Raw genomic sequence first — 13090 nt, 5'->3', positions numbered from 1 at the left:
GAACTCCCCTCCCCTTCTATTTATTGATAGTTTTTGTCAAAGCTGAAAAGTACTGTACAACGTAGGAATCTGCCTCAGTCTTCGACAAATCGACCAGAAAAAGATAAAACTCAATGGGAAAATGGTTAGGAGTTATGAAAAGTAAAGTCACAAAAAAGAGAACCCAGATGGCTGATAAACATCTGCTCCACCTTGCGATTCATCAGGGAAATGCCACTTACCGAGAGACCCCTATTCACTCATCAGACGGTGTGACGGCACCAAGCCTGTGTGGGATGCGGGAGGATGAACACTCGTGCTCAGAGCTGGGAGGATGGGGCCATCAGATGGCGCCCCTCCAGGCTGAAGACGTGCACGCGCCCGAGGCACCGCAAGTCTCCCAGAGACAAACATTCACACACAGAGGGAGACCTGCCCAGGGACGCCTAATTTAGTACTTCCACGGAACAAGGGAAAAGTGGAAACAACTTAAATGTCCTTCAACGGAGCAGAGTAAGTAAACAAGGTACAGAATGCTAAGCAGTGGGTTGAAAAGGAATCACCTTGCTCTGGATACGCCTACTTACAGAGAGCTCAGAAACAGTGTCAAAGGAAGCTGCAGGAGAGGAATGATACGATGCCATTTATGCAGTATTTAAAAATACGAGCCAATAGTACCAAAGCTTGTTCTCACACACACACACACACACACACACACACACACACACGAGAGACAATGTCATACCAAATTACAGACTGCCTTCTGGGGGAGAAGGACAGGACTGGTGCCTTTAATCATAAGGAACAATACTCCTTATGATTAAATCGTTGTTTCCTAAGTTTAGTTTTCTGGCACAGGAAAAAAGATTAGCAGCTGCTAATTCTGGGTGGCAGGGATACAGGTGTTTGTCACATCACTCTTTGTCCTTTTCAATATTTTGGAATGTCTTCTTCGCCCCCAAAACAGCACCCAGGAAACTTCTGGAAGACACTGTGTTCCCTTGGAACTTGGGAACACAGCGTGGCTTGCGGTTTCCCACAGCTGACCTGCTGGTTTCCGCTTTCATGTCTCCTCTCGTCTAAGCTCTTTCGTCCCCAGAGCAGGTTCAGTGTTTTCCGTGACAGTAGCAGAGCCTGCGTAAGAGCTGGGTTTCCGGATGCACTTAGAGACTGAGATCCCTATCGTGACATTTTCTCACATTGTCTAAAGAAAACTCAGGAAATGCTGCACAACCTGAAGTGTTATGGCAGCCTATCAGGCTCTTCATGTAAAGAGAAGACTGCTGAACTTGGAGACAGCACCGAGCGCACGGCCATCTCCCCTTACCTGTGATGTGTCCGTTGTGCTCCTTGAGTTCGTGAGCTTTCACCCACTGGCTCCCATTCTTCTTATATATGTGGACTTCATGATTATTGGGGCTAAGGGCAATCTCTGGAGAAAAAAGTGAATGAACTTGAAATTGTCACCAAAAAAGGGACATTACAGCTGGCATTTTAAAAACAGACTGAAGGAGGGGATAGGAAAGTGGATTTGAAAAACAGTTCCATAAGCTCCTGCTGTGGTGCGGTGGGTTAACTATCTACCCACTACAGTGGGTGTGTCTCTGTAGAGGCTCAGGTTTGATCCCCGGCCCAGCGCAGTCAGTTACGGGTCTGGTGTTGCTGTGGCTGTGGCTCAGGTTCAATCCCTGGCCCGGACTTCCACATGCTGTGGGTGCAGCCAAAATTAAAAAAAAAAAGGGGGGGGGGAGTTCCCAATATTCATCCCGAAGAATTCCTTTATTATTTTTACCTCTACTTATATCCCATGCTTTATTTTATTTTTATTTAAAAATTTCCTTTTTTTTTTTTTTGCTTTTTAGGGCCGCACCCTTAGTATATGGAGGTTCCCAGGATAGGGGCTGAATCAGAGTTGCAGCCGCCGGCCTACACCAGGGCCACAGCAACATGGGATCCGAGCCACGTCTTCAACCTACACCACAGCTCATGGCAATGCTGGATCCTTGACCCACTGAGCGAGGCCAGGGATCAAACTCGCAACCTCATGGTTCCTAGTCGGATTCGTTTCTGAGGCGCCACGGCGGGAACTCCGAAAGCTGTTATTTTAGATAGCGAATAAATCTCTAACATTTATTTGTTCGTTTTTAGATTTTTTCCCCTTCTCCTAGTCATATTACCTGCACTTTGCTTGCTATATTGGCCTACTTCTAAGTCCTCATCCCCTTTAAGTTTGCTGGAGTCAAAAACCTGGAAACTCAAGCTTATTGTGAATAACACAGTAAGTACGAGATAATACGGCTCTCAGTATGTCTGTATGTAAACCACAGCCTCTGTAATGGCTTATTTCTAGGCCTGAGTATTCTGACTAAATGCTGGATGGGTGTTACTGCACAACTATGCCAGACACTGGGTTATTAGGGCAATGAAAGATGTCTCTAATATCAACCATCCTTCAGGTGGTACTGTAGAAAAGTAAGTGGACGAGGAGCCAGAAGGCCTGAGTGCTAACAATGGCTCTGACATGAACTTGGGTGTAACCACTAGAAAGTCCTTCCATCACTCTAAGCCTTGACGTCTCTATTTATAAACCAAAGGACTGACCCGGTTTCCTACTGAATCTATATATGTCCTGTTCACATATGACACTGAAATACGATTCCCTAAAGATGCTTACATCTAAAAGCATCAAAGGCATCAAAATAAAGGAGCAAAGTTAATAGCATACTTACGGGTACGATCCCTGTTCCAGGCGTGACAGGTGATTGGCTCTAGTAAAAACTGATGCAGGGACATTATTCTCAGTGTTTTCAAAGGACAGAAAGCTGCAATGAGCAACAGAAAAAAGCACTTAAAATGGTAGGCAACCCATATTTAAATTGTCTGGGGATCCTGAAATGTTTGGGGTTAAATAAAACATTATTCTTCCACCAAAAAAGAATCAATCTCAATGTCAAAACTTAATAATTTAAATACAATTAGCATTGTAACCACTAATGTGTAATTATTCTGGTAAGGGTCATCAGAGGACTCTAAAACCTTGAGTTAAAGACTGTTGGGGAGTTTCCTGGTGGCTCAGTGGGTTAAGGGTCCAGCATTGCTGCTGCTGTGGCTTGGGTCACTGCCATGATGTGGGTTTGATCCCTGGCCCCTGGAACTTCCACGTGTTCTGCGTGCAGCCAAAAAAAAAAAAAAAAAAGACTGTTGGGGTAGAAGATATTCACACAGTCTCAAACGATCATCCCACAGATCGCTGACTTAAGAGAAAAACATGCCTTTGCAAAAAAACAAACGATAACAAAAACAAAACGAATCTGGCAGTCACCATCTCAACCAAGTAATCAATCTTTGTATCATTAGCAGTGGAACGATATAAACCTGTTGGGGCCTCCTGATGGGAGGCAACGTGAAGTGCACATCATTACTTATAAATAGTGAACACTTAATTTATTAACCAGACCAGACTACTTTTAAGAGAGCAAAATGGGGCATTATTAATAATTATGCTGTGAAAACAGGCCGCAGGACTATCCTGGAGAAACCTGGTAATATAGCCAACCTACCTATGAAGAATTTATGCCAAACATATCTACTAAGTCCAATCAAGATCTGGACCTAATTTCTAGTTTATAGGAAATAAAGGGGAGTGGAACCAGTTAAAAGGGAAACTTAAAACCAGAATGTGGGGGAGGTGTGTGTGTGTGTGTGTGTTCTAGATTAAAGAGCTATGAAAACCAAATTCGATAAATGAAACGTGACTGTAAAGCTATTATTTTTTAAATAGCTGTAAAAGATGTATTTTGTAAAATAGGAAACAATTTAATTTGGAGTACCTATCACATAACAATATGGAATTATTTCCAATTTCTTAAATATGATAGTGGTTTGCTCTTAGGAAGGAGATGGTTCTAACTCTTAGGAGATAAAGATGATGAAGTATTTAGGGATGAAGTGTCATGATGTCTTCTGTAATCTATTTTCAATCATTTAGGACAAGGAGATACACAGAGCAAATGTGGCAATATGTTAACAACTGGTGAATCTAGGCAAAAAGTAGGGAGGTGTTTGTTACATTACTCTATTTATTTATTTGCTTTTTAGGGCCACACCCATGGCATATGGAGGTTCCCAGGCTGGGGTCTAATTGGAGCTATAGCTGCCAGCCCACGCTACAGCCACAGTAACTCGAGATCCGAGCCGCATCTACGACCTACACCACAGCTCATGGCAATGCTGGATCCTTAACCCACTGAGCGAGGCCAGGAAGCGAACCCCACAACCTCATGGTTCCTAGTCAGAATCGTTTCTGCTGCGCCACAACGGGAACGCCTACATTACTCTTTAAATTTTTTACTGTAACAAAATAAAAAGCAGGCATCTGTGAAATATCATTAAATTAAGTCAAATCAAATTCTCTATTTTGTAGGCACCCAAATCTAGATCCACTGAGGAAGCAGCCATTACCTGAAATAGAAATTTTTTCAACAATGCAGCCAGGGCACCCTCACCCCATCCCATTTTATCATTTTTAAGAGGCACTCTCATACATTCTGAAGTTTCAATACACTTAAGCACAAGTCGAGTCAACCTAGGGTGGAGACTGAAATGTAAGATAGGAATTCTGATGCAAGCAGGAAATGAATGGAAGGCCACCAAAAGGTTGCGAAGGGAACAATGAAAGTTCAGCAGACAAAGCAGAAATCAATCTCAGTGGAAAGCAAAGGAAATGTCTCTGCTAATTGTTATAAAGAAACCCAAAGGTCAAAAAGAGAGATGTGTACCCTTAAATAAAACATCTGATATCTTGAACTGGCAGAGAAAAGTCAGTGTTTCACATTCTATTCTAAGAGAGAGGATATTCAGGTCATTAATTTTTACCTGCACACATTCTAAACAGCAACTCACAAATAAAAAGTCTCTGGCTGGAAACAAAAATTTTAATGAATTCAAATGAGACTGCTTAACTTCAAAAATAAACTTCTAGATGCTCACTATGTGATTCTTTTTCTCTGCTATCAGATGCTTACTCATTACAAAAGGTTTCACTCTTAGTTTACTCAAAACAACATGTTGTGTCACAAATATCTCCTTAACTACAAGCAATTTTGTTTAAATGCCACATTTTAAGTGCTCATTTGTTAACTGAAACAAAATTGCTCTGCAAATCAATAATTTAATGTAAACATCTCCCTGCATTAAAAGCACGTACTTCATGTATAGTTAAAAAAGGAAAGGTGCAGACAGAGGCGTTCTCATTCCAGAATTCAGGTTTATAGGCAAGGTAGCAAAACCTTCTTCAAAAGAGGTAAACGTTTACTCAATGGCATAAGTACTTCTAAAATTGCGTTTCTAATTTTGTTATATCATTCAGGTTCCATATTTGGACATACACTCAGACCTGTACTTCTTTTATAATCACGTGGCTATTTTAAGTCTGTAGGCCAAGGCAACACTCATGTCTGTCAAATCCATACGGCACCAGTAAACAGAGCTTGTATTCATCGAACTCAGTGAAAGCAGAATAATGACAGCTTGAATTTTGCACCAAGAGAAAGGTACCTTCTGTCACAGGGTGATAATTATAATTTCTAAACTGTGATTCATATTTAAGTGAAATCTGAAAATCTTGGTCTTAAGGAGGGTAGAAAGGAGAAAAAGGGACAAAAAAGGTGGTGACAATTTAACACACTTCTATTGTGACCTTTCAACGTCTGGCATTGAGAAAGATAATAGCTCACAGCACAGTATGATTCCAGGGATCTCCTCCACCGGCCAAGTCCCTTCTCTAGCCATGAAACCCTGGGCAGGTCACTCAATCCCTAAAACTCATTTTTGGTCACCTGTTAAATAGACATGTCATTGACATCCCAAGGCCACTGGTAGGAGGATTAACTAACACAGGAAAGCATGCAGTTCAAATTCTGGTCCCAAAGAGATGCTCAGTAAGTCGGTTCCCCTTCTCCCTTTGACCTAAGGCCTTTGAACCATCTCTAGAAATAAATACATACCAGTTAGTTACCTCTGAACTTGGAAACACCTACATATGCTTTAAGTTCTTGGCTCTAGAGCTTTATGAAGTATTTGTACAGTGGGGAATGTCAGTTCCTACTTAGGGTCTGTTTTCGAGACAGTGATTCATCCGGATTCTAATTGCTCTCATTACCTAAGCCAGCAGTACCAGGTGCTCCAGCAAGGTCACCACACCCTCCAGTGTTCAGAGACAGGTTCCAGTTCCAGACACCAGTCTTACCATTTTAAGCCTCTTTGGGCAGAACTTGTTTCAGTATAGGATTAATTAACTAGATCAGAATACGGATTAAATCTCCTCTCTCAGCAGGAGATTTAATTTTCTAAGATGATCCCCTCTTTTAATTGTGATAAGTGGATGAATTAACCTTGGAAGGTTTCTGATTCCTTTGTGGTAGGAAGCAGCCACTTACACCTACTCCCTAACAGGGCAAAAATATCCTCCTGATTGATACCTTCTCTCTCTCTCTTTTTTTTTTAATACCTCAAAAACTGAGGGCCCCTAGAAAACCAAAAAGTCAGATAAAATTGATAAAAGAGGTCAGAAGCAGGATAATTTAGGTAATTTCGGCAACGCGCTGAAGTAGATCAAAAAAGTAGGTAAGCGTTTCCTTCTGGTTCCAAAACCACAGTATGAAAACAGATGGCTGTATAATCAAAGAGCCGAACCTAAAATTTATTAAGTGCCTACCGGCAGTGTAATTAGTACCAGGTTGGGGCCCGAAGCGTAAATAAACCTGACGCTTCTCTGGTCCTCAAATCTGGGGGAAGGACGGGAGAAGAGGAAAGGAAGACAGATACACAGAGAATGTCAAGCTAATATTTATTGAGACCTCGTCTGGGCCAGGAACTATTGGAAGCAATTTATGCAAATAAACTCACTGGATCCTCAGAAACCCCCTGAGAATCGTATTACTGCAGATGAGAAAACGGGGACGCAGAGAAGCACTCTCCGCAGAGTCATTCAAGAAACCGGTGAATGGGAATTTGGGCGGTCAGTGCGACTGGAGGGGTGGAGTGGGAAAGGCGCTGCAAAAAGGTTCCAGGGAGTGAATCGGGGCAACTGTGACTTGGGGTCGGGGTCGGGGGGATTCTTAAAAACAAAAAAACAAACAAACAAACAAACTCGGGCGAAGGTTTTTCTCGAGTTCAGGAAGGTCGCCCAACAGCTGAAGGACGGGAGGGCTGCCCCGAGACAGGGGCCAAACACCTCCCAGGGGGCGCCTACAGTGTGCAGGGACCCCGTTCTAGGTGCTAAAGAAAGAAATGGACGGTGCCTCCTGACGCTGGATGAGGGGGAGATGATCCCATTTACCACAATTTTAAAGACTGTTATAAATGCCCACAATGGAAGCGCAGGAGAAGCAGCCGTTGATTCCGGCATCGGAGGAGACTGAGAGCTCGAAAATCTGGAGGGAGGGATCTGGACGTGGAGGGAGCCCAGGGGTTCGGCGAGCCCGTCGGAGAACGCGGATCCCCCGCCCCCAATGGAGGCCGGGCAGGGAGACCCGGGCGGCCCCTCAGCCTCCCGGCCCGGCGGCCTAAGCCCCCGCCTCGCCTTCCCCACAGGTTGAGATCTGGTGCGAGGCTAGGCCAGGGGAGGCCAGCAGGGCCAGACGCTCGCCCCTGCAGCCCCTTACCTGAGGTCGGGGCGTCCGGACAGGCTCGGAGCGTTGAATTCGCGGACTCTGGTCAGTCGACGCGAACAGGCTCCGGCGGGCGCGGGCGGAGGACCGAGGCCCAGAGGGAGAGGCTGACAGGTCCCGGAAGTGGCCACGGCGCCTGCGCGGCGCGGCGGCGCGGGCGGTCGGCGCATGCGCACAGCTCGGGCGCGCAGCCGGGGACGGAGAGTGTGCTGCCGGGGAGGGTCCGAGGGGCGCCCACAGGCCTTCCGAAGTCGGTGTGACGAAAGCGCCAGAAGGTAGTAGCGGGGAAGCGTGGCCGTCTTTCTCGGAAAAATGCCCTTGAGACTCGCAGACTGAAGTGTGGAGCCTTGGCGCTCTCACACGTGCTTTGGTCACGAATAACAGAATTGGGGCCTTTCAAGCCACACGGACCCCACGAACTTAAAGCCTTTTCTCCTTTCGCAGAACCTCCGTCAGAGCCCGTCTCCCTCTGTGGGAAGCCTCTTCTCGACCCTTCCTGGGTCAGGGCCACTTGTTCTCTGCTCCCAGGGTGGCGCCACAGGCCAGAGGCGTTGGGGAAGTTCAGCAACTGCCCCTCCAACACGGGAGGATAAATAAGGCTCTTCCCGCCCTTGAACCCGTGGAAATTCTGGACCAGCTCTCCTGGCCTTGTGATGGTTTACACGTTGGACCCCAACGCTTGGCTACCAGGTGATGTTCACCAAAGCGAACTTGTCACATTCCCCATTTCAGCGCCACGCTGTGTTCTCTGCCATCAGTCAATCTCCAAGCTGTTCCTCGAGTTGAAAGTAATTCCTTCAAGTAGTTCGTTTTACTTGGTCCCATGGCTACAAAGTCTTTGGTCCTAGGGCAGTGGAGGACAGATTGAGATCGGAAAGATCATTTTAAATTAATTAGCCCCTCACCCAAAGAAAACATTCTGGCAAAGCAAGGACAGCACACGTGGAAGCAGGAATTCCTCGTGTGTCTCCAGTTTTGATGAACTAATTCAGAAGGAGGTCGAGTTGGTACCTAGAGTCAAATATCCCAGCTCTTTACAAAGGACAGTTCGCTCTTTGAAGGGATTTGTAATTGGGGTAGATGAAGAGTGATGTATACAAATCAACAATATCAGACTCTGATAAATGACAAAAAAAGAAATAACAGCCCCAGAAAAGCAACAGACTTTTAGCGTTAATTTCTGGTTCTGTCTTTTGAATTAATATTTTGCATTCCAGCCTAAACAAAATGTACTGTTTGGTGCATTTGCATTTCATATTTTATGAGTCATTCCAGATTGTAGAATCTTAGTTCCACAGGGGCTGTAAGGGAAACCACCTTTTCTGTAACTGAGGAAACAGGATCAGATGATTTTGAGACTTGAGGGTAGTTTTGACATGTCAGTGGCAGGGCTGACCCAATGCCTAGTTCAGAATATCTCCCTTAATCCCATCGTTTTCTGGTATAAGAGCTGCTGGAATTACAAGGAGGGCAAGTTGTTTTTAGAGTTGTTGGGGTTTTTTTTGGTGTGCCCTCTGCATGTGGAAATTCCCGGTCAGGGGGTCTAACCGGTGCCCAGCAAGCAGCAACCCCATCTGCTGCAGTGACAATGCCAGATCCTTAACCTTCAGTGACACAAAAGAATTCCAGTGTTTGGAGTTCCCGTCGTGGCACAGTGGTTAACGAATCCGACTAGGAACCATGAGATTGTGGGTTCAATCCCTGCCCTTGCTCAGTGGGTTAACGATCCGGCGTTGCCGTGAGCTGTGGTGTAGGTTGCAGACGCGGCTCGGATCCCGCGTGGCTGTGGCTGTGGCGTAGGCCGGTGGCTACAGCTCTGATTGGACCCCTAGCCTGGGAACCTTCATATGCTGCTGGAGCGGCCCAAGAAATAGCAAAAAGACAAAAAAAAAAAAAAGCCAGTGTTTGTTTTTTAGATTAGTGTAATGACCCTGATCTAGTGTTCAATGTGAGGACCCTGCCTTTTCAGAAATTAAATCCGGGGAAAGTGATACTTAGACATGGGAAGTAGGAAAAGGGTGGTTGGACACTGCTGTGAGAGGATCTTATTTGCTTTATTGATTCCACTGGAATTGAAATAGGATTGAATTGGAATTTTGGTCAAGTTTCAAGTCATCAGGTATTTAATGAGTATTCACCAAGTGCCAAGTATAGTGTCAGGCATTTCATGCAGTGCACAGAAGAGTTGGGTTAGATTCCACTGTCCACAAGGAATTTAAGAGACTAGGATGAAATCAGTTCATAAATAATTTTAAGTACAAGGGAGTACATGGTACCTTGAACCTGGAGATTCCAAGTTAATGTTTGTTGAATGAAACGAATAAATGAAACAGTCTGGGATTTCAAAGCACACAGAGGTTACCAGCAGTGGTGAATGGGAGGGGAGGGGGCTTGTATAGATGCATCAGGAACATAACCAATCATAGGTTGGAAAGGTTACATGTTTGCCAAGGCCTAAGGATTTCCTTCTGCTAAGGAGAGGTTTGATTGAGTATCTGGAATGTGGATTTGGGGAGTAAGAAGATTGGATCTTGCTTGTGCCATCAGCTAAATGACAGTGAAGACTAACTGCCCATCTGCCTCCATTTCCATCTCTTACATGGGTTAACGCCTGCCAGCTATGCACCACAAAAGCTTGCTAGGAATATTATTGAATCAATGCCTATAAAAACTATATGTAAACAAGAACAAAAACATAAATGCTTGCTTTGTGTTACTGCTTAATAATCCTTATGCTTCAGACATCGTCCCAGTTGCTGGGTATAGTCCTAAGGGGGAAGTTTCCTGTGGAGAGGATCTTCTGCAGTTCAGTGCAGAGAGATTGAAAAATGCACGCAGGTTTTTCCACTCTATAGACTGCTCACCCAGTTTGTTTCTGTAGCACAGGGACGGGGCCAGCTTATCAGGGGTCTCACATGGTATAGACATAGCATACTATCACAAATACCGTACTTACAGGAAGAAGCCCATAAACATACTTATGAAGAGCAGGGATTGCTTTCCTAATTTAATAAGCGAAATCTGTCATTTACAAACCCATAAATCTCCTGGAAGCCAAGGCCACTTCTTACACATTTTGTTTCTAACACATATTCCCAGATTATGCAATCTTATTTTAATAAAAAGGTAGTATGATGGAATGCTTAAGAGAGTTCATTGACTTTGGAAATAAATAGAACCGGCTTCAAATTCCGACTCTGCAGCTTATCAGCAACAGTACCTAGATGGTTTTGGGCAAGTCAATCAACCTCTGTAAGTTGATGTCAAATAAGGATAATAGTTCCCACCTTGGAGCTCCCGTCGTGGCTCAGTGGCTAACGAATCCGACTAGGAACCATGAGGTTGCGGGTTTGGTCCCTGGCCTTGCTCAGTGGGTTAAGGATCCAGCTTTGGTGTGGCTCTGGCGTAGGCTGGCGGCTACAGCTTCGATCAGACCCCTAGCCTGGGAACCTCCATTTGCCGCAGGAGCGGCCCAAGAAATAGCAAAAAAGACCAAAAAAAAAAAAAAAAAGTTCCCACCTCTTAGCGTTGTTCTAAAGATTAAAATAGCTGACATATATGAAGTACCTAATTAAGGTCTTGACACATTAAAAGCACTCTATAAATTGAGGCAATTACTATTTAAACATATTATACCAGGGTGATTGTCATCATTTCTTATCCCAGTTGTTTTTTCCCCCGTGTGTGGCTTCTCTTCATTCTCTTAATGTCTTTCAAAAAGCAGAAGCTCTTTTTGTTGTTGTTGAGTTTTATTGATTGATTGAAGTATAATTGATTTACAATATTGTGTTAATTTCAGGTGTACAGCGAGGTGACGCAGTTATTTTTTAAGGTTATATTCAATTATAGGTTATTATAAGGTATTGAGTATAATCTCCTGTGCTGTATGATAAATCCTTGTGGTTTTATGTTTTATATATTTTATATCTGTTCATCCCATACAAATTTGTCCCTCCCTCCCTCTCTCTTGCCTTTGGTAACTGTAAGTTTGTTTTCTATGTCTTTTTTTTCCTCTGTTTATCTTATGATTTTTTATTATAGTTGATTTACTGTTTCTGTTTTATATATATAGATTCATTTATATAGTTTTTTAATTTCTGTAGGTAAGTGATGTAGTATTTGTCTTTCAAAGAGCAAAAGGTTTTTTTTTTAATAATGATTTTTATTTTTTCCATTATAGCTGGTTTACAGTGTTCTGTCATTTTCCTACTGTACGGTATGGTGACCCAGTTACACATACATGTATACATTGTTTTTTCTCACATTATCATGTTCCATCATAAGTGACCAGATATAGTTCCCAGTGCTCTATGTATAGCAGGGGGAAAAGTTTTTAATTTTGAGGAAGTTCATTTATCAGGTGTCATGTTTAAGTTTTTGCCTCATCAACTTATAGAGATTTTTTTCCTATATTTTTTCTATAAGTTTTATAGTTTTTATGTGAATTGATTTTAGAATGTTAAACCAGTGGAGACAGGTTGGGAGGAAGGATGGACTAGGGGTTTGAGGCTGGCATATGCACATTGTGGTACATGGAATAACTGGCCACTGAGGACCTGCTGTATAGCACAGAGAATTCTGCCCAATGTTCTATGATAATCTATGTGGGAAAAGAATCTGAAAGAGAATGGATGTTTGTACATGTATAACTGAATCATTTTGTTCTTATAGCAGAAATTATCACAACATTGTAAATCAATTATACTTCAATAAAACTTTTTTTTTTTTGTCTTTTTTGCCATTTCTTGGGCTGCTTCCCCCGGCATATGGAGGTTCCCAGGCTGGGGTCTAATCGGAGCTGTAGCCACCGGCCTACGCCAGAGCCACAGCAACGCGGGATCCGAGCCGCATCTGCAACCTACACCACAGCTCACGGCAATGCCCGATCGTTAACCCACTGAGCAAGGGCAGGGATTGAACCCACAACCTCATGGTTCCTAGTCGGATTCGTTAACCACTGCGCCACGACGGGAACTCCAGTAAAACTTTTAAAAATGAAAAAATAAGTTAAAAAAGAAAGTGCTTTAAAAAATAAATCAAATTTGCATTGTTGGAAAAAGTCCTACTTGGTTTTGATGTATTTAGTTGTTAAAATTTTGTTAAGAATTTAACAATATTGTAACAATATTGGGAGTTCCTGTTGTGGCTCAGCGGTTAACGAACCTGACTAGTATCCTTGAGGAACAGGTTCGATCCCTGGCCTTACTCAGTGGGTTAAGGATCTGGCGTTGCCATGTGAGCTGTGGTGTAGGTCAAAAACATGGCTTGGATCCCTCATTGCTGTGGCTGTGGTGCAGGCTGGCAGCTGTAGCTCAGATCGGACCCCTAGCCTGGGAACCTCCTTATGTCACAGGTGCAGCCTTAAAAAGACAAAAGACCAAAAAAAAAAAAAAAGACAAAAAAAAGGATTTAACAGTATAAGATGTAATTTAAAATCTTTT

At 43.5% G+C, this 13090-nt stretch overlaps 1 protein-coding gene and 1 long non-coding RNA gene across 2 annotated transcripts in view; one reads left to right on the top strand and one right to left on the bottom strand.

Annotated features, from left to right (window-relative positions):
- ARPC1A (actin related protein 2/3 complex subunit 1A) overlaps positions 1 to 7780 on the bottom strand; it is a 28276-nt gene extending 20496 nt beyond the window's left edge. Inside the window, exons 1-3 of the mRNA XM_047779547.1 lie at positions 7644 to 7780; positions 2709 to 2801; positions 1307 to 1411 (exon numbers count right to left, since the gene is read on the bottom strand). Of these exons, the coding sequence (XP_047635503.1) occupies positions 1307 to 1411; positions 2709 to 2772 (169 nt within the window). The 5' untranslated portion in view covers positions 2773 to 2801; positions 7644 to 7780. The remainder of the gene's footprint in view (positions 1 to 1306; positions 1412 to 2708; positions 2802 to 7643) is intronic.
- Positions 7781 to 7820: 40 nt separating this feature from the next.
- LOC125127054 (uncharacterized) lies at positions 7821 to 8805 on the top strand. The gene is made up of 2 exons (XR_007134848.1): positions 7821 to 7924; positions 8094 to 8805. It is a non-coding gene; the product is annotated as an uncharacterized LOC125127054 (long non-coding RNA).
- Positions 8806 to 13090: the final 4285 nt, after the last annotated feature.

Source organism: Phacochoerus africanus, chromosome 5 (assembly GCF_016906955.1).
Source record: "Phacochoerus africanus isolate WHEZ1 chromosome 5, ROS_Pafr_v1, whole genome shotgun sequence".
Classification (NCBI taxonomy): Eukaryota; Metazoa; Chordata; class Mammalia; order Artiodactyla; family Suidae; genus Phacochoerus; species Phacochoerus africanus.
This window is presented reverse-complemented; position numbering and strand designations above follow the sequence as displayed.